Genomic DNA, 23,418 nt, shown 5'->3' on the forward strand with positions numbered 1-23,418 from the left:
ACATAATTCAAGGAATACAGCTTAATGGTTTGGGGTTTTGTTTTGTTTTCTTTGGTTTTAGAACCTTTACCCTTTAGAACGGGTATATTACCTCAATTAGATCCTTTATGTTCATTTATTGTTGTCCCTCCTCCCTGACCCCAGATGTCACCTCAGGCAGTAGCGCATTACTTTCTCTCCTAGCCTTGCCTTTTATGGGCATTTCATGCAGATGGGATGATCTGGTGTGGGCTCTTGCGTCTGGCTTTTTTCAAGTGAGCGTAAGGTTTTCAAGATCCATCCATGTTGCTTGGATCCATTGTTTAGTGCTTTTTAATTAATTGCTCAATGATGTTCTGTTGTATGGATCTACCACTTTTGTGTAGCCGTTCATCAGATCATGCTCATTTAAGTTGCTTATGTCTTCTGGCTATTATAAATGATACTGTGTGAACATTTCTATGTATTTTTTTTTAATCCACATAGAATCTCCTCCAAACCCCCCACTTTAAAAAAAGAAAAAAGATACCTAAGGGTAGAATTGTGAGATTGTATGGTAAATTTATATTTAAATTCTTTCATTATTATTCTTATTATTATGGACTAAAGCACACAACATGTTTAACTTTCAAAGAAAATGCTTACTTTCCAAAGTGGCTGCAGTGTTTTACATTCCTGCTGGTAATGACTGCAAAGTTCCTATTTCTCCAGGTCCTCACCAGTCTTTGCTGCGGCCTTTCCTTGTTCGTTACAGTCTAGCGGACGTCATTTCCCTGACGGTTTCACTGTGGTCTTGTGGGTATTGACGTGGGGGTCTCACTGCACTTTCAATTCACAGTTCCCTAATGACTAACAGTGTTCGATAGCTCTTAATTTTCAGATATTGGAATTCATTTAAAAAAAAAAAAAAAGCTGCCCATCAATCAGTTCTGTACACATGAAACAAAACGGAGCTCACAAGCTCAAATGCCCCGAGGGAATGAGTTTGGTTGGACTTCCGACCTAGTCCGGGTCAAACAGTGCTCTGTGAACTTTTGCTTTTGGGAGTAAAAGCAGCCTACGTCACCAGCTGAAATTACTACCGAGAAAGACAAGGGCTCTCTTCCTCTTCGCAATGAGCTTGTACAATAGAAAGAAGGCACTTTTCTATCTATGAACCCGTGATTGTTGTTATTTAACTCAGTCATCCATCAATTCAGCGTATGCGACAAACGAATCCTTTCGGTACATTTCTGTATCTTTCTTTTAGAGATGAGGTAATTTGTCGAAGGTTAATGTACAGTACAGAGATATGGTGGAATAGTTGTATTGAGACACAGGTCTGGCTCGAAATCCTGTTTCCTTTGTTCTGTCAAGGGCTAGCGCTGAGCATCCTGTCTGGGATGGACGATGGAACCTGGGGGGCTTAGTGTGGGGATAAACGGAGAAGAAGGAAGGAAAGAGGCAGAGCAAGGGAACGTGGGAAGAACGCTTGAGTGGTGGGTTGGAACTTGGAAGGGCAGAAGAGAGACCCGGTGCCTGTTACTTTTGTCATTCCCGTCCCAGTCCTGGCAGAGATGTGGAGCAAACTTGCACGGACATCTTACTCCGATCTTGCCAGATCTTGTCTGATCCCAGAGGAAGAGTGCGGCCAAGCCTGATTCGCTCTTGGATGGGAGATATCTGGCAGATGAAAACATGGAAGAGACTCCAGAGCAAGAAATATACTCGGGGACAGTTTGTGACTGAGTTCTCATCAAGACAAATGTCACTGTGGGTTTTTAATTCTGGCGAACTTCTTGCCCTCTCCTTCTGATGGTTTGTTGTAAAATTATGAGGAAGTTTTGAAATGATAAGAAACCACAGATCTGATGGCTTACTGGGGCTGTTTTTTGTTTGTTTGTTTTTCGAGATAGGGTTTCTCTGTGTAGCCTTGACTGTCCTGGACTCACTTTGTAGACCAGGCTGGCCTTGAACTCACGGCGATCCGCCTGCCTCTGCCTCCAGAGTGCTGGGATTAAAGGCGTGTGCCACCAGCCCCGGCCTATTGGGGCTATTTGTGTGAGTGCTCTAAGCATGGAATACTGCATTTAGAAATGCCTTCGGTGGGTAATAAAGTTTAGACTCAGGCCCTGGAGATGCTGGGTCCTTTCTAAATACGGACACATTTAGAAGAGGTCTCTCGTTGTTGTGTTTTGTGTTGCTGACTTCCACTTCCTCTGTAACAGATTTCTGAAGAGTAAAACTCTTCAAGTGGTGCCAAGGTCACAAGACACCTGGGCAGGGGGCAGACACCCCAGTGGTCAGGTGAGGGTGAAGACAGATGACAAAGAATCCTGATTTCCCCCGATAGGCTCTGCATTCGGCTGCCTTGGAGCTTTCTCTGAATCCCACCAACTCTTATCACTTCCTGCCTTGTTTTCTTTTTTTTCAGTCAAAAACAAAACAAAACAAAACAAAAAACAAAAAACACAAACAAAACAAAACAAAAAAAACCAGCCTGGAAGTATCCCAAGCATTTACAAGGTGTCTATTAAAACACACCACATATACCAACACAAAATACTAAAAATTTTGAGGCATTATTTTTTGAAAATATTTGTCTTTTTATAAGAATACCCCATTTTGGTGGTGTGATTTTTGACTTTACTTATACACGTATAGTTAAGAGTTGACTAGATTCTGCAGATATCGCATTACGGTTTTTTGTTCGTTTGTTTGGTTTGGTTTCTCGAGACAGGGTTTCTCTGTGTAGCCTTGGCTGTCCTGGACTCGCTTTGTAGACCAGGCTGGTCTTGAACTCACAGCGATCAGCCTGCCTCTGCCTCCCGAGTGCTGGGATTAAAGGCGTGCGGCACCATGTCCGGCCACATTACATTTTTTACTTCAGTTTTCCAGTTTCCTTATTTTGGAACCCCATCCCCACCTGAAGCCCTAGGCATTTTCTAAGGCAACTGAATCGCTAGTGCTTTGGCTCCAGTGGGTATGACAACACCACAAGAATCCTGCAAACCCAGCCCAGTTAGTTCATCTTCCTTAGGGAACTGGACTGAATAAGAGACTGAACAAATGAAGTCGCTTTCTGCCAGGCTCGTTGGCTTTCTCATATTTTTGGAATCTCAGCCTTGCTTAAGAGGCTGAGCAAGCAGTTCTTATCCGCTTGCAAACACCCAGCCGTGGCGGACCACGAGAGAGGAAGGTGTCTGGCGGCGGGCGCCCAGCAAAAAAAAAAAAAAAGCATCAGTAAGGGGGTACCCCAGTGGCCACAAGGTTCCAGGCTGACTCGCGCCCTGGCCAAGCGGCACCCCCCCCCCCCCCCCCACTGCAGGTGAGCTAGCTGCACAGCAGAGGCTTCCACCCCATGAAGCTCCAGGGTGACGTCAGGCCTCTGGACCGTGCTCCGAGCCCGCCCCTGCAGGCAGCTCCTCCGTGAGAGCCGGTCCCGCTGCGGGACGCAGTGGCTGCGGCAAACCAACGGGCTGCAGGAGGCTCGAGTAGGTCGCGGCGGCGGCACAGAGACGTGACCAGTGGGAGCCCGGGGCCGCCGTCCCCCCAGGCCAGACTAGCCCAACGTGCACGCCCCAAAAGGGTCGGCGTCCTCTGCCTCGCGGGATCGCCCGGCTCCCCAGTCGGTGTCCATCTCCCCCGCGAGCCAGCCAATCGGCCGCCACTGCCCCGACCGCACCCCCCGGAGTCTCTGACAGGCGTGAGGGCCAGCCTATAAGATTGGGATCCTGTGGGCCTTGGCCGGGAGCGGGAGCCAATGAGCATCATTCCAGGTGGGTGGAGGGAGCAGGACTTGGGAAGGTAGCTTCGTTCGGGTTGCTAACGTCTTTCCTGGGAGATGGGCGCGCAAACCGACCAGTGGGTCTGGGGGCGGCGGTGATGGGCGTGGAGCTGGCCCAATGAGGGTGGGGGTGGGTGGGGCAGGCGCGAGCGGCAGTGCTAAAGGAGCCCGGCGGAGGCAGCGGCGGGTTCGGAACTGAGACTCTGGATCTGTGGTCGCCGCTGGGGACGTGCGCGGGCGCCACCATCTTCGGCTGAAGGTGAGAGAGGTGCGGTTGCCTGGGTCCGAGCGCGGCGTGCCCGGGAGCTGGGACTGGTAGGGCGACCAGGAGAGAAGTGACCCGGGCTGGGGGGTAGGGTGGGGGGAACACTCTTGAGCACAGAGACGGATCCCGAGCAGGAGCTGGGAAAAGGCAGGGGCTGTGGGGCTGTGGAGCTTGTGGAGGGGACCGGACCCCAGTGTATGGAGATGGAGAGACGAACCCCCCGGGAGGGGTGGAGCATGGGGTCCTTGAGAGCAAGACCCCTGCCGCGATCAGAGCCAGGGTGTGCGCGTGGACGACCCTTGGAGAGGATGAGGATGGAGATCTGGGGGGGGGGGGGGGTGGGGACGCAGGGACCAACTCCTGGTTGCATTGGATCCCTGGAAGCGTGGGTTTGGAAGACGAGCGTCCTAGCAGGAGGCCGGAGGCGCCCGGCGTGTCCCTGTCCTCTCCTTAGGAGAGGACTGAGCCCTGGGTGTGATCTTGGTGCTGGGGGCGCGGGAAGGAAGGGCCCTTGGGTGGGTTGCACGGTGGGTTAGGCCAATTTAGACTTCCCCGGGCGCGGCTGAAGGGTTCCCCTAGGACTCAGAAGGCGGACCCTGGATCTGTGAGGTTTAGGGACCAGTAGGCTGAAGCTCTCTGCACGATCCGGGGAGCGTGCGACGGGAAGGAGGGCTAGATCTAGAAGGCTTGCCACGCGCGCTGGGGACCTTGGGGGACCGGGAGGTAGACGCCGGGCGAGGCCTGGGCCGTTGAGGGGAACGAGGCGGGAAATGTGGCCCGGGCGCGTTGTAGCGGAGCGGCCCGGGGGGGAGGGTCAGCCCTCGCCTCTGGATCGCTTTATTGTGTAAGTGATCTGGTAATAGCTCGCCGCAGAATCTCTCCCCGGCTTTCTGCTGTTGGGTGGGGGTGGGGGGGTCACACCCTGATCCCATAAAATCGAAGTGGAATTGGGTCGGAGGGAAGTTGAAGCATTGGCGGGGCTTTGTGGGCCTTTGGTGGGCGGATGCGGCCCAGGGACCCGAGAGGCCCCCAGTCAGGCCTGCCTGGGACCTGGGGCCTTAGGGAGGAGGTGGCCGCTCGGCGGCGGGTCTGACCCGAGCTGGTGAGGTTTGGGGTAACCGGGTCTCTGCCTACGACCGTTATCTCTTGTGTCTTGGGGCCTCTGCAGCTCTCTTCAAGATCACTGCGGTGGATGGAAGGGGGTGGGGTAGGTTGGGGTGGGGTAGGGAAAAGCAGGCGGGGTAGATCCAGACTGCGGATGAAACAAAGACTGCTGGGGTTTTTTTGCTGAATAAAATAATACTAAATATAATACTTTGGCTATGCTGAGATTTTGTTTTTGTTTTTTTTAAACATTGAAACTAAGGTTGCTTCGGGTGAGGTCTAATTATTCCTGATCGTATCTGACTCTGGAAAACTTTATAATCTATTCAATTGTTTCATCTCCTTTATCAATTTGCCTCTATTCCTGTGGCTCCGTGCATTTGATGTTTTAAGTGTGCCCCGTCTGTCTCCGGTTCTGGAAAAGTGGCCATTTTATGTCTCTCCTTACTTGTGCATCTTAAATTCCGCTCTTCCCATCCTTATCGGCAGAAAGCGTATGGTGCAATTGTGTGATATACCACAAGCTTCTGCGGCAAAAGGATGTGACCTGTGAGTGCGTGGCTATGTATTTGGGCTCCGCAGGGGAATCATTACAGAGAGCGAGATGGAGGAAGATTTGAAGGGCACGCTGTAGGGTGAAAGACTCCATGCCACAGCGTTTGGTGTACATTGTTATCACCTATGAGGAATTAAGACCCTTGGCTTGAGATGCGAGTTTTGGTAATATTTTATTAATTGGGAGGTAGTGCAGGGCTTCCTAGCAGTCTTAGCTTTTGCATCTGTGATTGTTTGGTTAATTAGGATTTTGATAATTTAAGAGATCTTTGCAGTTCTGTAATACCAGTGCCCTCCGCGGTAGGCAGCACCACACAGGTTGGGGCAGTTCTCGCGTAGGCCATCCCGTCCAGAAGCATCCGCTAGGGTGGATTAATAGCCATTATTTTGTTTGCTTTTCTGCATTCAGGTTGATCATAAAATTGAGTTGTTTTCCTCTCCCGGCACCTATCTTGGATGTTGGGAGGCAGCGGAGAATTTTTGCTAGGTGGCAGTTCATTAAGTAAAAAAAATGACCTGGGTGGCAGTCTTAGGGTGATGGTCTACAACCAATGCCAGGGGTGCGAACTTTGACTCTAGGAGGCAAATTCATATGTACACTGATAAATGATTTCATTCAGGTGATACTAGATGCAGATAAATTCTCTGCGTGTCTGTCTACTACAGAGGTTTCTTTTTACACCTGCCTCCCCCTTTCTTAAATGTAGGCATTTTCCTTCAAAGTGTAAAGTCTTTGCCAGTTTGTACTAATGTGCTCACTGACTAAACCTATAATCCTTATCCGTTTATTGATAGACAGGCTTTTTAAATTTGGTAACAAGTAATACGTATGCTGCGTGTCTTTCACGTTTTCTTTCCTCTCCACTTCACTCTCATCATTGTAGCCTCATCTCTGAGCTTAAGACTCCCTCTGCTGCTTGTGACCTCTGCTGTGTGACCTTGGGCCCGTGACTTGTCTATTCTCAGAATTCTTCAGATTCTTCATTTGTAAAATGGAGTTATTAATGGAAGCTATCCTGTACCCCTCTTGTGAGGAGTAAGACTTTGATATGCGTAACTTCTTAGAGTAGTGCCTGGATGTAATTAGGGAGGTATAACAGGATTATTTGTTTTAAAAATTGTGGTATTAGCCTTTCAGCAAGGCAAAATACTTGCAAGTGGTACATGTTTAAATACCATTTTTAAATCAGATCTAATACCAAATGTGCAGTGGAGTGAAAAAATACAATATACTTGGCAAGCAGGAGGGAAAAGCTAAACTCGGTAAAAACATCTTTCCTGGCCTCAAGAACTATGAATTAAGCGGGCACAGGAGCACCTCCTACCTGCTAAGTAAGCCTTGTGGTGCGCTGCTAGGTAGGTCGAGGAGACTGCCAGAAGGGCAGCAAGGAGGGTTAGGAGAAGGAAGGATTAAATTGCTAGACTGACCTGAAAAGAAAGTGTAAAAGGGTAGCATTTGGGTCAGGAGGGACGGCTTTTGGCTGTGAGGAGTTGAAGTGAATTATAAAGATGGGGACCACTATGTAAGAAAGACCTGGATTCTCTGTTATGTACCAGGGACTGGGTTAAATGGCCAGCGCAGCACGGAACAGGTAACCATCCCACAGAGTTCAGTGCAAAGAATGTGGACGTGTTAAAAATAAAAATAGCTCACAATCTACTGCCCAATTGAGGACCCAAAGAATTGACTCCGTTTTAAAAAATAGATGAAGCTGGGCATGGTGGCACACATCTGTAATCCTAGAATTTGGGAGGTGGAAGCAAAAAACGTTAGGAGTTCAAAACCAGCCTCACCTATATACTGGCTTCTGAGGGAGCTGCCTGGGACTCAAAAAACCAGAAAGGTGTGTGTGTTATCTTTCTCTCACAAAACTAGGAGCATGTGGTGATTACAACTTTGTAATTGGCTAGGTCCTCCCCCCCCCCCACCCCCGATTAAATTAGCATTTTAGCGTCTTCAACATATACCAACAAATTTGTTCCCCATCTGATAAAATAACAACAACAACCAAAAATACACAACTTACTTTCCCTAAACTTGCTAAAGTACTCCAGTTTATATCTGCCTTCCAAATTTAAGCGTGCTTCCACACCCACGGGAAATTGCTGTGTGCACATCTATGGACACAAGGAAACTTTCCCAAATGCCATATGTGCATTTTAACCAGATAAGAGCAAGATAAACTCATCTTGTTATAACTTGAGTTTTTCCCACTTTTAATAGATTCTGTACTTCCAAAAGGTGGGGTGTATAACCTATTATTTCCCTCAAATTGATCTGAGATAATCCCCAGACTTCTTTTTACCACTGTGCAATTTAAATCGAAAGACTTGCTAATAACCAGCCAGCATACTTTTGATTTTATGTGTGCCCACAAATGCTTTCTGTATTGGCCTCTCTCTTGTATTTGCCGAGGAAGCTAATGTAGGTTTAAGATAAATGATAGAATTTCTATTTGTAGATGTATTAATAACATGAATCACTTTTATTTTAAAGAAGGGAGGCCATTTTGTTTCTTTTAAAATTCAAGTCTATAGTCCCTAAAACATTAGCATATTCTTTACATTGGCTGTGGATGAGTTTCGGACGTTGGCTTTCACTGTTCTGTTCTCATATACCTGCTAGGAATATTGGTAGCCAGAGAGAACTGTGGAATTGTGGTTGTCAAAAGTGGTCCAGGACCAATAGCGAGCGTTAGCACCAGGCGAGAATTTGACAGAAATACAGTCTTGGGCTGAACTTCCAGAGATGGCTCAGCAGTTAAGAAGACTTGTTCTTGCAGGGGACCTGGGTTCAGTTGCCAGCACCTGTACTGTGGCTCACAACCACAGCTCTGCTTCCCACGGGGTCTGACATCCTCTTCTGCCCTCTGTGGCCACTAAGCTTGCATGTGGTTCACATACGCCTGCACACATATGTGCAGGCAAAATCCTCACATGCATAAAATAAATTTCTCTTATTTTAAAGGGCGGGGGAGGAAATGCAGACTTTAGAGCCTCGCCCCAGACTTACTGAACAAGCAGTTCTGGGGACATGGTCCAGCAGCCGTACATAGTGAGCCTTCCCGGGCCGCTAATACGTGCTGCAGTTTGACGCCCGCCGCTCCGGAGTGTCGCAGTTTATGTGACAGTCTCTGAAGGATCGCAGCTATTAGATTGAAATAAACCTTTATCAGAGGTTAAGGAGCCAGCTGGAGTCTGTGCCCACTGCCAGCAGTTAGTCCTTCAGGGTGTAGATAGTCCTTTGAGAATCTGAAGAAAGATGTGGATCAGCCCGTAGAGTGACGCACAAGCCACTCACTAAGTGTACTTCATGGTTTACGCCACTTTGGGGGTGGGGTGGGCGTGGAGCTTGAGGTTTATTTATAGACCCAAGGTTACTGACCTATTTCCAACATGGGATGACTTTATGATTTTTCCATGCAACATACGAAGGATGTCTTCTATTGACTCTTTCACCTACCGAGAGTCCCCAATATTTCTGGCAAGCCGGGGAAAGGGGGGAAGTTGACGGGGCCCGAGAGAGTAAAAGTAGCTGTTCGGTGTCTTGGGCTGTCTTGGATGAAGTCTTGGAAACTGTTACTGTGAAATTTGGAATAACTTGGACATTGGAGTGATAGCAAGAAATGTTGATATGGTGTTCGATTCTAGAAAGGTGCACAAGTCACATCTGAAAGGTGCATGGTGTCTTTTGATCCAAAAGGCTGATTGCTCAAGTGTGGGAGAGGTGCTGTCTCCGTGACAAGCATGGAGACTTCGCTTCTTTCCCTGTGTGCCATAGTCAGTGAGCACCGAGTGGCTGTTGTAACAGTCACGGAACGGGCCTTTCTTCAATATGACGGATACTGTATATAATTCGCTCCCTCTCTAGCAGTTAGATCATTTCTGGAATATTAGGTTTGCTTTGAGGTCACACACTGTTAATGGAAGACACGGTCTCGTGTTACAAAACTTTTCCTGGGGTGATGCAACACATCCCTATTCACCCCAGACAGGGAGCTTAGGACAGACCAAAAAAAAAAGATACCGCCGAAGTTCGTCTTGGTGAACCAATGAGTTTTATTGGGGTTACTTACAGGAATCTGAGTCGCAGGGGGCACGGAGGGAGGTTATGGGAGCAGAAATGACTCACAGGCAGCTGCATCACCAAGGCCTACCCCAGCATGGGTGACAGTTCACAAAGCTAGGAACCTGGAGCCTACTGCACACAGCTCAGCGGGTTGGAGAGTGTCCTTTCCAGGCGCCTCAGTTGATCTAAGTCTCTTCCAGCTCGGCTGGTCTCTGCTTCTCCCGGGCAGCTGGGCTGGTCTCGAGAGTCTTTGCTCCTCAGCTGTGTGAGGGTCTTCTGTGCAGCTTGGCTGTGCTGAACTGGAGGGGAACACTCTCTCGGCTTCCATTGCTTACTCTGGCAGGGAGAGGCCTCGTGAGCCTGCTTAGTTTCAGGGACTTCCTGAATCTACTTTTGAGTTGCTTATCTTCCGGCTCAAAGCGCTGTTTTAATGGAATGTTGTAATCAGGAAACTATTACACATCATTTGGATACTCTGGTGAGAGGTGAGGGTAAGGGTAGGTGGAGATGCAGGAGGGGGAGCAGTTGTGAAATACACATGGATCCCTGAATAGACGTCACAACATACTTGAAAGGCTTAGCGGAAGCCAAGTTGCAGTTGTCTTCTGTGGCCCCTGCATAGCTGATTAAAGGGCCCTAGTGAAACTACAGGGGGATTGACTTGCGTCTTGTCTGAGGGGGAGCTGGAAGGCATAGTTCAGCCTGATCCATTCATATAGTCTCACCATGCTTGTGTGTGTCTCTTCTCGGCTTCTGTACTGAGCGTGGAACCAAGGGCCTCCTGCATGCCAGGCAAATGCTCCGCCCAAGCGCTGCACCCCAGACCTGGCCCCTTACTCTCGGACCGCCATCATGTGTTTTGTAGCCATGGCCTGTGGTCACACTATTGCCAGTACGACTCCATGGGCCTTTTGTTATGTATCTTTGTTTTATTATTATTATTTTTTCTTTCACGTTTCTTTTCATAGCTCCCGGCTTAATTGGTGGCGAGGGTGGACGAGCAGATAGAGAGGGAAAAGGGCGCCTGGAAACTTGGTTGTGTGCCCCTGCGTTTGGTATCTGAGGCAGACCTTGAACAGTCACCAGACAGCCAGAGGCACGATTGTGGTCACCCCTGAGTTTACCTTGGAAAAGGGGGCGGTGTGGCTGTGGGGAGGGATACTCGCTCACTCTTTAGCTGTTTGTTTTATGTGTACTGAGGGTTTTATTTAGTTTCTTAGAAAGTCAGACTTGTAAATTATTTTACATTTTGTAAGCACCTAATTTTGCCCTTCTCTTGTAGAGGCGACTCCTTTCGGATCCCTCTGTTTACAATGGCCCAGAGGACTGGACTGGAGGACCCGGAGAGGTATCTCTTTGTGGACAGGGCTGTCATCTACAACCCTGCCACTCAAGCTGATTGGACAGCTAAGAAGCTGGTGTGGATTCCGTCAGAGCGCCATGGTTTTGAGGCAGCTAGCATCAAAGAAGAGCGTGGCGATGAGGTCACGGTGGAGCTGGCCGAGAACGGCAAGAAAGCCATGGTCAGTAAAGACGACATCCAGAAGATGAACCCACCCAAGTTCTCCAAGGTGGAGGACATGGCAGAGCTGACGTGCCTCAATGAAGCCTCTGTGTTACACAATCTGAAGGATCGCTACTATTCCGGACTTATCTACGTGAGTGTTTCCTCCCCGTAGCCGTGGGGTGGTACCTGGGAAGTGGTGTGGTCTCCATCATACATAGTGCTGTGACCACTTGAGAACCGAGGTTCCCAACACCCTGTTGACACTGTTATTCTGTTAAAAATGGGACGATCTTTGCTTAGCTCGTTTCTTGCTTTCTTTCACGTTTTAACAATGCAAAGTGTAAATGATTCTGTCTGTGGTAGGATAGGATGAAATGGCGTTTGAAGACTTTTAAAGTGGTGCCCGGGAGGGTAACATGCCAGGGAGCGAGCGTGTGGCAAAAAGGCCAGGGAATTTAATGACAGCGGAGAGAGAGTTCGTTTACAGGGGAACCAGCCAATGAAGAGTAGAAAAGGGGCGCAGGGTCGGGGTTTCGGTGGAGAGCAACAGCAGCTTCGCTTGCACAGAGGGACGCGGAAGGAAGAATGTTCAGGCTTTTCAGAGGCAACAGTTGGGGATGAGGCTGAGGCTGTGGCCGTCTTGTGGTCGGCATCTATGCTGCAGTCGCTGACCATGTCTGTGTACAGAAGTTACTGAAAACAGTTAAGGTAAGGCGGAGGAAGGGTGCCAGACACTGCAGAGAATCCAGAATGGGCTGGAGGTCAGAGCTCATGCCTGGGATTCCAGCATCAGGGGAGGCAGTGATGGTGGAGGCAGGAGGATTTCTGTGAGTGAGGAGCCAGCCTTGGCTAAAGAGTAAGACCCTGTTTCGGAAAGTACCAAGGGCTGGAGAGATGACTCAAGGCTGAAGAGCACTGGCTGCTCTTCAGAGGACACACGTTTGGTTCCCAGCACCCACACAACCATCTGTAACTCCAGTTCAGGGGATCTGATGGCCTCTTATCACTTCCTTGGGCATCAGACATATAAGTGGTACACAATCATACACACAGGCAAAACACCATACACATAAAATAAAATAATAATAACAATAAAAGTAACAACAAAACAAATCTAGAAAGACAAAATAGGCTTGAGGAGATGATGGGCAGTGACTGAAGAAGTCCAATGGGTGAAACAGATTTAGAAGGAAGAGACATAGAAAAGTTGACAGTAATGACACTGAAATTGGGAAAATGTGGTTGATTTTATGCAAAGAAGCTGCTACTTGAGGTTCACACGTAATTCAAAACTCAGTCCGTCAGAACCAGCGAGTTTAATTTCACCAAGCACACACTGCCTGCCGTCCGGGCGTGTACGGCTCCGTGCCCTGTCTTTGTGAGGTGTCCTACAAGGAAAGGAAGCAAACTAGGCTGAGAGGGGGGGGGGCTGCCCCCGGGGGTCAGCGAAGGGCTCTTTGACAAGGTAGCATTTGGCCTGGAGTCTGGCTGATAAGGGAACCAGCAGAGGAGAGGCTGAAAGACCAGCAGTTTCCAAGCCCCTCCCCCTCCCTTCCTTTCCCCCTGTGAGGAAAAATACAGAAAAAGGGAGGAAGAGGCAGCCTGCAGGGCTGGGAAAGCAGGTTAGGGGAGCAGTCTAGCCTGGAAAAGAGGAGGAGCCAAGGAAAAGAAAAACAAAGGAGCAGTGTCCCTTTCCTGGCTGTGTGGCTTAGCTTCAGGACAGTGAGGACCAGGTAACCTGTGCCTGTATCACTAGCACAGTAGGCGTGCAGCTTGGTGGTCATCTTTAGAGTCAGGCTGAGGAGGAGCGAAGGTCTAGGCAGGAAGGCTCTATGGGTGTCTCGGTTACTGTTCTGCTGCTGTGAGGACACGCCGTAACCAAGGCACGTCTTATAAAGGAAGCGGTTGGTTGGGAGCCTGCTTGCAGTTTTAGAGGGTTAGTCCATGATGGTGGCGGAACGCAAGCAGGCAGGCGTGGTGCTGGAGCAGTAGCTGAGAGTTTTACATCCCATCTCACAGGCAGAAATCAGAGAGAGAGACACTGGGACTGGCATAGGCTTTCGGAACCTCCAACAAAGCCACGCCTCCTAGTCCTTCCCACACTGTTCCACTCCTTAGTGACTGAGCATTGAAATATATGAACAGATGGGGCCATTATCATCCAAACCGCAATGATCAAGGGCAGAGCTCATGAGATTGTGGAGTCTTAGGGTGTTGAGTCAGATGGAAATGTGGACTTTGGAGACTTGAGAGCACATCAGTTTTGGATGGAAGCGTGGTGCAATGACTTAGGCAGGACTGGAAGGATTGAGAAGATAGCTTCTCAGGTAGTGTACATGTACTCCTCACATGAGCCTGGGGACACAAGTCTGATGAAAGAACCCATGGAGCAGTATAGTCCCAGCACTTGGGAGGCACAGGCAAGAGGATCTCTGTGAGTTCAAGGCCAGCCTGGTTTACAAAGCATGTCCAGGACAGCCAAGGCTACACACAGAAACCCTGGCTCAAACAAACAAAACAAAACAAAAACAACAACAACAACAAAAAAAAAAAAACATGGAAAAGCTCAGGATAGTGGCACAAGCTCATAATCCCGGTGCTGGCAAGACAGAGGATCGCCAGGGCTTTCTCGCCACCATCCAACTCTAATTGGTGAGCTGTAAGCCCCAGGGAGAGATCCTGTCTCAAAAAAAAATACTACTTGATGGACTGTCTCCTCTGACAGAATAAGGCAACCCAAGCAGATTAAAAGTATAAAAAGGGCAGGTTTATTTGGGAACTGAGGCTCCTGCAGCCTCAGGGGAGGAGGCCAGAGGAAGTCACCCTGGATTGTGGTGGGCTGGGGTTTTAAGGATTGCAGGTGAAGGAAGATGACGTGTCTGCCCCCTGCTGGCCTTGGGGAGCTGGTGGCTCCAGGTGAGGGGGTTGGGGCATCCTCAGGAATGCCAGGAATGTGGAGGCTTTCCTTGAGGGGGCAGGGATGGAGGGAGGAGTGGGATATACCATGCCGTGTGGGGGAGGGAGGGCAGCCGGAGATGCCAAGCAAACACTGCTGCCCCGAGGCTCACCTCACACACACACACAGGCTTCTGTGGCAAGTGCGTTATAGACTGAGCTGCCCTCTCTGCCCTGCCTTTTAGCTTTTGAAAGCAGGTTGTTGTTGTTGTGTGGTTGTTGTTGGCCAGGTTAGCCTCAAACTCATTGTGTGACAAAAGCTAATCTTGACCTCCTTCTCGTCCTGCTCCACCTCTCAAGTTCTGGGATTGCAGGGACAGGGACACACCGCCATGCTCAATTTCAAGTGTTGCTCTTAGTTACCTTTTTACTATTGTTTTTTTTTTTTTAAAGTAATCACAAAACAAAGATAATGATCACATAATAGCAGCCCTTGTTGGTTTGTGGTGTTGTTTGTTTTTGAGGCAGGATCTCATGTAGCTCTGGCGGTTCTGGAACTCTCTGTGTAGCCCAGGCTATCCTCCAACTCACAGAGATCTGCCTGCCTCTGCCTCCCGAGGGCTGGGGGTGAAAGGCGTGCACCACTTTACTTTTATTGAAAATTTTTTCTGTAAATATACTCTGTTCGGGGAGTGTTCTGTACTTTTGTAAAGATTGTATATTCAGTTACTGTTGGACATACAGTCTATGCATGGCCATTAGATCCAGTATTTAACCGTACTGCTTCCTCTGCAGTCTGAAGCCGGGGAGGCGGTTCAGATAGGAAAGTGCTTGCTATGAGGACCCGAGTTCAGCCCCAGGAACCCACATAAAAAAGCCAGGCATGATGGCAAACACAGATCCCTGGGGCTTGCTGATCAGCCAGCCTAGCCTACTTTCTGGGCTCCAGGCCAGCGAGAGACCTAGTTTCAAAAACTCCCATGTAGCTAGTGGCCGAGGAGCAAGGCTGGAGCTTGTCCTCTGATGCCATAAGTGTGCGCCTGCGCAAACAAAACTTCTCAAGTCTCATATTCGTCTCCGGTGTCAGTGACAAGAGAAATGTGTTTTATGGACTTGCAGTGTGCACCACGAGTTTAGCTTTGCCTGGTTTCGTGTCTTCATGTAAGTGAGCCGCCTCATGCAGTCTGTGGTTTTCCTCCTGCTTGGCATTACATTTCAAAGATGGAGCCACACTGTTCCGAGTTGATGTAGCTCAGTAGTTTTCATAGTGTGGTCAGTGAGGTTCCCGTAAACCCTTTACAGGAGAACCGAGAGGTCAAAACTATTTTCACTGTCATTATGTCATTTGCCCTTTCACCGCTGACACTTGTACCGATGGTCCGAAGGCAGTGCTGACTAAGCTCATGACAGCTTCTCCTGGGTAGTGAGTGACTCAGGCTGTGTTCACAATGTCCCCCGCCCCCACTGAGCTTTGTGGGTAGTTGAAAAAGTGAGTCTAGCTTTGCTTGAGAACGTCTTTGATAAAGCAGGAAAAATCATTGATTTTATTAAGTCTCAACCCCCGAGCATACATCTTTTAAAAATCCTGTGTGAAGAAGCTGAGCTGCTGTGCAGGACGTGTGAGGGCTGCCCTGCTGGGCAGCATGTGTGGGGGTCGGAATTAGAAGCTGAACTTGCTGCTTTTTTCATAGGCTGCATTTTTATATGGGAGAAAGACTGAGAGGTAAGTTCTGGTTGCGTATGTAGGGGTAGTTGGCAGGCATTTTGCTGAAAATAAAGTGAAGCTGTTACTTAAAAGGAAAAAAAAAACCTGATGGTATTTTGTTGTCAGTCGTGTAATTTGAGGGTTTTGTAACTGTTCTTGTTTTGTTGAGGCCGTTTCCTCTTTCCCAGCCGAGTCTCTCTGAGTCTGAATTCCTTCATGAGCAGCACCACGTAATCAATCCCACTGGAGTAAATACAGAGACTTGTCTGTGTCAGGATCCTCCTGCCTCAGCCTCCTTGGCACCGGGATTCCAGGCATGCGCCACACCACATCTGGTGGTTAAAATTTGGATGTCTTTGTGTGCCTGGATTAAAAGTGTGCACCACCACGCCCAGCAGCCCTCAGTTTTGTTAGTAGCAAATTGTTTATGGATAGTAGGTCCTTCCCATTTCAATATAATTTAGTGTCACTTGTCACTTGTTACAAGCACACTGCATAAACCCTATGTCTTTTCTTTTTTCTTTCTTTCTTTTGGTTTTGAGACAGGGTTTCTCCGTGTAGCCTTGGCTGTCCTGAAACTCTCTCTGTAGACCAGGCTGGCCTCAAACTCACAGAGATCTACCTGCCCCTACCTCCCAGGTGCTGGGGTTAAAGGCATGTGTCACCATGCCCAGCTATCTGGATTTTTTTAAATTGGAATTTTTACAAACCAGTTTGGGGGGAAATTAGATATTTACAAAATTAACCTTAATTTCTGATAAACTCATGTGTTTAATTGTTTATTTTTATATATATTTTTTTAACAAAAGCTATATCCATATTTTTAAGAAACATCTTTTTCCCTGGCTTGTCCTGGACTAGCTTTGTGAACCAGGCTGGCCTCGAACTCACAGCAATCCTGCTTGCCTCTGCCTCCAGAGTGCTGGGATTAAAGGCATGTGTCACCATGCCCGGCTAAAAAGCATCTTTTATTATTTTTTAATCTTATTTTATGTTTTATCTGTGCACAGCAAGCTTGCCTGGTGCCCAGAGAGTCCGGAAGAGGGCAATCAGATCCCCTGTAGCTGGAGTTACAGATGGTTGTGAGCTGCCATGTGGTGCTTGGGATTGGCTCCAGGTGTTTGGGAAAGCAACCAGTGCTCTTAAAATCTGAGCCATCTCTCCAGCCTCTGTGCCTGTTTTTTGCTAAATTTATCTTTTGATTATTTGAATATTTTTCCTAGTTATTCTTTAGATAGTTTGGCTTTCTATTGTTGTGATTAAAACACCATGACCAAAGCACCTTGGGGAGAAAGGGTTTATTTGGCTGGTGACTGCCCATTCTGAAGGGCCAGAACGCAGAGGCCATAAAAGAACACTGTGTACTGGCTTGCTCCTCAGACCTGCTCAGCCTGCTTGCTTTCTTTTTTCTTTTCTAAGATTTACTTATTATTTATACAATGCTCTGCCTGCATGTACACCTGCAGCCCAGAAGAGGGCACCAGATCACATTACAGATGGTTGTGAGCCACCACGTGGTTGCTGGGAATTGAACTCAGGACCTCTGGAGGAGCAGTCAGTGCTCTTAACCTCTGAGCCATCTCCTCAGCCTGCTTTCTTATACAACCCAGGCCCTCTGCCCGTGGGTGGCTGAGCCCTCCCATACTAATTATCCATCAAGAAAATGCCGTATAGACTCGCCTAACAGAGGGACTTTCTCAGCTGAGATTCTTCTTCCCCATAACTCTAGCTTATGCCAAGTTGACAAAACCCCAACCGAGACAAGTAGTGTTTAAAATTTTACCATTTTGGTCCATATAGTGTGGACATATTATAACATGTGTGTAATTATTGCCATTATGCAGGAATGGCCTGTTCTGTGACTAGTTGTTATGTACCGCCCTTGTACCCAGTGGCCTTGCCGAGCTTACTCACTGTTTATACTATAGTTCCCTGAAGATTCATTATCTGCAAATGAAAATTTTGTTTTCCTTCCCAATCCTTACACATTTCTGTCGGCTTTATTATGCTACTAGTACCCTCAGTGTAATATTTTTGAATAAAACTAATAGACATTCTTGAATCATTTTGAATCTCAGGGGAAGTTTTCAGTACTTCAAAATTAAGAATGAGATTTTCAGCTGGGCATGGTGGGCACGCCTTTATTCCCAGCACTCACTCAGAGGCAGACATGCTAGTTTTAGGTCAGACAGGTACACAGTGAGGCCCTGTCTCAAAACAAAAATATTCTTTTAAGCTAGGCAGAGGTGGCCTTTAATCCCAGCACTCAGGAGGCAGAGGCAGGCAGATCTCTAAGTTCGAGGCCAGCCTGGTCTACAAAGTGAGTCCAGGACAGCCAGAGCTACACAGAGAAACCCTGTCTAGAAAAACTAAAAACAAATAAAAAATAGCAAAATAAATACTCTTTTGTTAACTTAAGGGAACTTTCTTTCTATTCTTAGTTTCTATCCTGAATAGATAATTTTGAAAAATCTTGATTGAGTTTTAACTTAACAAGTATTTTTTATCATCAATGCGATAATAGTATAAACTTTTTTTTTTTTTTTTTTGCTATTTTTTGTGCATTTTGGAATATTAAATAAGCAGGACCGAGGATCCTATATCCTCCCTCAGCTTTCGCCCCCCTTTCCTAGCTGATACTTAGGCTCTGCGCATATCTTCATGAGTGGGAAGAGCTCACCCTTCTCCTCTGGAATAAATATTCTTGTCATATTTTGTGTTAAGGTTGCTTTGTATCAGGAATGTGGCTCCGTGGGTGCTGGCGTAGCTCATGCTAAGCGGCTCGGGCCGTCCTCAGCACCACTCCAAAACCAATGTTGATCTTATGAGAGGAACTGGGGCTGTTCTCCACAAGAGTCCGAATGGGACTCAGGCTCGGTTGCGAACGATGACGGAGCAGTGCTCCTTGGGAAGGTTTTTCTGTGATAGGTTGGAGCTTTTCAAACCTACTTTGTTTCTCTAGAAGTCTATCTAGTTTGTGGGCAATTCAAATGTATTGCTGTGGACGCTTGACAATGCTCTCTTGTAGCGTGTAATTTTCGGTGATTTCGCTTCTTCAACACGGGGACAGATGAGGGAGCGCAGGGGCCTCAGCACACTGTGCAGGCATGTTAAAGCTAGTTTTGTAGAATTGTGTTTGCTTCTTAGTTTCTCTCCTAACCCCGATATCACACAAATAATTGAGACTCAGTTATATTAATAAGCTTCGCAGCACGTTAGCTGAGCAGTTACTACTCTATTCTTAGCCCTCTGAGGTAATCTGCTTCCTCCAGAGTAAATCGCAGCTCCTCTCTGGTGTCTTGGAAGTCCAGCCCTGTTGTCTCCCCTGCTCAGCACGTGGCTGTAAACTGCTTTATTGGCCTATCAGGGAACATTGGGGGAGCAGTGCTTATACCTCATGAAGACAGGAGAGTCTCAGAGCCACAAGGACTGCACCCCGACGTGGGGGAGGGGCAGTTTGAATTACACACTAGCCTTATGCCTACGCAGGCATTCTCCCGCCGAGCTATTCCTGGCCCTTCATTCTTGGTGTTAATAACTTTTTCCATTTTTTAAAACGATTCTCAACACACACACAAAGGCTTGTGGAGGCCAGTGGAAGATGGAAGACACAGGTGCCCATCTCGGTCACACAGGGTCTCTTACTGAGCCTGGAGCTAGGCTGACAGACAGCTAGCATGTATGTGCGCATGCTTATGGAGGTGTCTCCGTCCGAGCAGTGCTGAGTTAGGGCACAGCCATCACACACACACCTGTAAAAATCTGCTAGCTCAGTGATGTAACTTTATTTTCTTAACTATATATAAGATATGTGGATACAAGCCTAATTCTACAACCAAACTGCTTGCTCTTTAGAAATCGCTTTCTACTGAGCTAGTCTCCCTTTCTCTTGAGCTCCTCCAAGGCCATGAGAGCTCCTTAGCTCTCTTTCCTAGATACTGCTACCTGTGTCCTGCCAGCTGCTTCTGTTGTCCCTGCAAACCCAGAGAGGGAATCCCTATGGCTTTTCCCTGGAGCTCGTTCCATGAGGCTCTTCCAGGCCCACAAAGGTCCGGTGGCTCTGTAAGAGGTCTCTAGCTCCTCCATGTCACTGTCATGGTGGGGGCTCCAAGCCCAGTTAGTAGGGGCCGAACCATTTGACCTTCATGTGTGGTAGCTCAAGACCACCCACCTGACTTTGCCTTAGGTCACAGAGCAAAGACCACAAGACGTCTCCCAAGCAACTTGCCTTAAAATAGGCAAGCTTTTTTCTTTTTTAATATTTTCAGCCTCTGAGACTTACTGCTTGATTTATTTATTTATTACATATGCAATGTTTTGCCTACATGTATGCCTACAGAGCAGAAGAAGGCATCAGATCACAGATGGTTGTGAGCCACCATGTGGTTGCTGGGAACTGAACTCAGGACCTCTGTAAGAGTAGACAGTGCCCTTAACCGCTGAGCCATCTCTCCAGCTCGAAGGGTCCGTTCTTTAGCATGGTATCTAAGGAGGCTTTCAGAGGCACACCCAAGCTGAGTCTATCAGGACGCACCCAACTGCGTCTGCATCCATTTAAGCTTTCATATTTTGCTAACAATCAGGTTTTCTACATACAATAATCAAATATCCTGCAAAACGCGCCTTATTTTTTGTTCTCAGGGGATTTAAATCCAGGCACTTGTGCTTGAGCAGGAAGTACTTTGACCTGCTGAGCTGTCTCCCCGTCCTCGTATTTGCACGATGGATTGTCGTCTTCCGATCTCAGCATCGATTTGTCCTTACACTGAAGATATGCGTCCTATTAACGAGCTGTAGTTGGGGGCTGGTGTTTTTTCTTTATCCTTTACTTTTGAGGCAGAGTTTCTTTGTAAAGTAGGCTGGCCCAGAGCTCAAAAGATCTGCCTGCCTCTGCCTCCCGAGTTTTGGGACTAAAGGCATGTGCTATCACCACCCACCTATGTAGTTGTTATTTTTGTCCCAAATCTAACAATAGTCTGCCTTCTTCTTTTGAAACGGATCTTACTGTGTAGCCCAGGGCAGTGTTGAATTCCTCCTGCATCCGTGTCTCAAGGGAATGATGCCAGTTACGATACCCCAGGTTTTTGAGTCTGATCACCTTTCTTTCTCTCTCTCATTTATTTATTTTAGGGTGGGAATTTATAATTTACTCAGTAATGAAGTAGGAATTGATCAACAGATTTTTACAAGGAGAATGAGAAATCAGTTATCTGAGCAGGCTGCATTAGACAGTCTGACAGTCTAAATGAGTATGTGGTTTATTATATATGTACACTCTAATGACTAATAACCTGATTTCATCCGCCCTCTAACTTGTTTTCTATTGTGTGTGTGTGTATGTACATTCCTCTGGAGGCTCGGGAACTATCTACCACGTGCTTATAAATTTTATGTTACATTTACTTGCTATCTATCTGTCACCTGTCTCCCTGTTATCTAGTGTATGTGTGTACACGTGTGTACACGTGTGCACATGTGTGTCCCATTGCACATGTGGAAGTTTGAAGACAGGTTGGCAAGATCTGGTCTCCTCTCCCATATGGGATCTAGGGATCAAAGCGCGCCTTGTTGGCAATCAATCATCTTGCCGGCCCTTCAGCTTCTTGTTAGAGACAGATTCTTGCCCTGGGACCTGGGACTCACTAATTGGCTAGACTGCCTGGCCAGCAAGCTCCAGGGTTCTATCTTTCACTTGTCCCGTGCTAGAATTACAAGCGTGCTTTTTGGCTTTTCCATGACTCTTGATTTTATGGCGAACATTTTACCAACTGAGTTCTTTCCCCTGGCACCACCATTTTTTCTTCTCCCTTTCTTTTATATTCCCCTTTACCCTAACCCAAAGGACCCCCACCTCCCACATCTCGTGGGGCTGGGGCAGCCGCAAGGGGTGGGGGGGCGATGGGGGCGGGGCAGCGGCAGGGGGCGGCGGGGGCGAGGTTCTTTTTATAAGTGTGTTTTGCCAGCGTGTGTGGATATGTACCCAGTGGAGCCTATTGAGGCCAGAAGAAGGCACTGGATGCCTGAAGTAGAGCTCCAGAGTCGCCAGCTGCCCTGTGGGTGTTGGGAACTGAACTCCAGTCCTTTGACAGAACCTCGAAGTGGTTTTGACCCATTTCCAGCCAGTTCTTACTGTACACTTTTGCTTTTCACTTTAGCTTTCTTTTTAGTGGTTATGTATTTCTATTTGTGTTCTTGGCCTAGTAATGAATGACGTGACACATGCTCTTTGCCAAAAAGGGCTGAGAAATGATTTGTGCGTGTGTGTTTAAAGGTGGCTCAGCAGTTAGAGTGCTTGTTGCTCCCTTGTGAGGGCTGGAGTTTGGATCCCAGTTCACAAATGCCTCCAACCCCAAGGGATCTGATGCCCTATGCTGGCCTCTGTGGGCACCTGCAAATATCCATGCGCATACCTCACAGAGATACACATGTGAAAATGAAGCAAGTCTTTTATTTAAAGAAGGAGAAAAGCAAAGCAAAGCTTAGTAGGTAAAGTGATTGTCGTGTAAGCACGAGGGCCTAAGTGTGGCTGCCCAGCACTCGTGCACACATGTGATCGTCGCAGCGGGACCCAGCACTCGTGCACACATGTGATCGTAGCAGAGGGACCCAGAACTCGTGCACACATGTGATCGTAGCAGAGGGACCCAGCACTCATGCACACATGTGATCGTAGCAGAGGGACCCAGCACTCGTGCACACATGTGATCGTAGCAGCGGGACCCAGCATTCGTGCACACATGTGATGGTAGCAGCGGGACCCAGCACTCGTGCACACATGTGATCGTAGCAGAGGGACCCAGCATTCATGCACACATGTGATCATAGCAATGGGACCCAGCACTCGTGCACACATGTGATCGTAGCAGAGGGACCCAGCACTCGTGCACACATGTGATGGTAGCAGCGGGACCCAGCACTCGTGCACACGTGTGATCGTAACGGTGGGACCCAGCACTCGTGCACACATGTGATCGTAGTAGTGGGACCCAGCACTCGTGCACACATGTGATCGTAGCAGCGGGACCCAGCATTCGTGCACACATGTGATGGTAGCAGCGGGACCCAGCACTCGTGCACACATGTGATCGTAGCAGCGGGACCCAGCACTCGTGCACACATGTGATCGTAGCAGCGGGACCCAGCACTCGTGCACACATGTGATCTCGCAGTGGGACCCAGCACTCGTGCACACATGTGATCTCGCAGTGGGACCCAGCACTCGTGCACACATGTGATCGTAGCAGTGGGACCCAGCACTCGTGCACACATGTGATCGTAGCAGCGGGACCCAGCACTCGTGCACACATGTGATCGTAGCAGCGGGACCCAGCACTCGTGCACACATGTGATCGTAGCAGCGGGACCCAGCACTCGTGCACACATGTGATTGTAGCAGTGGGACCCAGCACTCGTGCACACATGTGATCATAGCAGAGGGACCCAGCACTCGTGCACACATGTGATCGTAGCAGCAGGGACCCAGCACTCGTGCACACATGTGATCGTAGCAGCGGGACCCAGCACTCGTGCACACATGTGATCGTAGCAGAGGGACCCAGCACTCGTGCACACA

The 23,418-nt window shown here is 48.2% G+C and overlaps 1 protein-coding gene across 1 annotated transcript in view; it reads left to right on the forward strand.

Moving 5' to 3' along the window:
• Positions 1–11,020: 11,020 nt before the first annotated feature.
• Myh10 (myosin heavy chain 10) overlaps positions 11,021–23,418 on the forward strand; it is a 119,909-nt gene continuing 107,511 nt past the window's right edge. The window contains 1 exon segment of the mRNA XM_051168480.1: positions 11,021–11,396. Coding sequence (XP_051024437.1) covers positions 11,052–11,396 — 345 coding nt within the window. The 5' untranslated portion in view covers positions 11,021–11,051.

This window comes from Acomys russatus, chromosome 25 (genome assembly GCF_903995435.1).
Source record: "Acomys russatus chromosome 25, mAcoRus1.1, whole genome shotgun sequence".
NCBI lineage: Eukaryota > Metazoa > Chordata > Mammalia > Rodentia > Muridae > Acomys > Acomys russatus.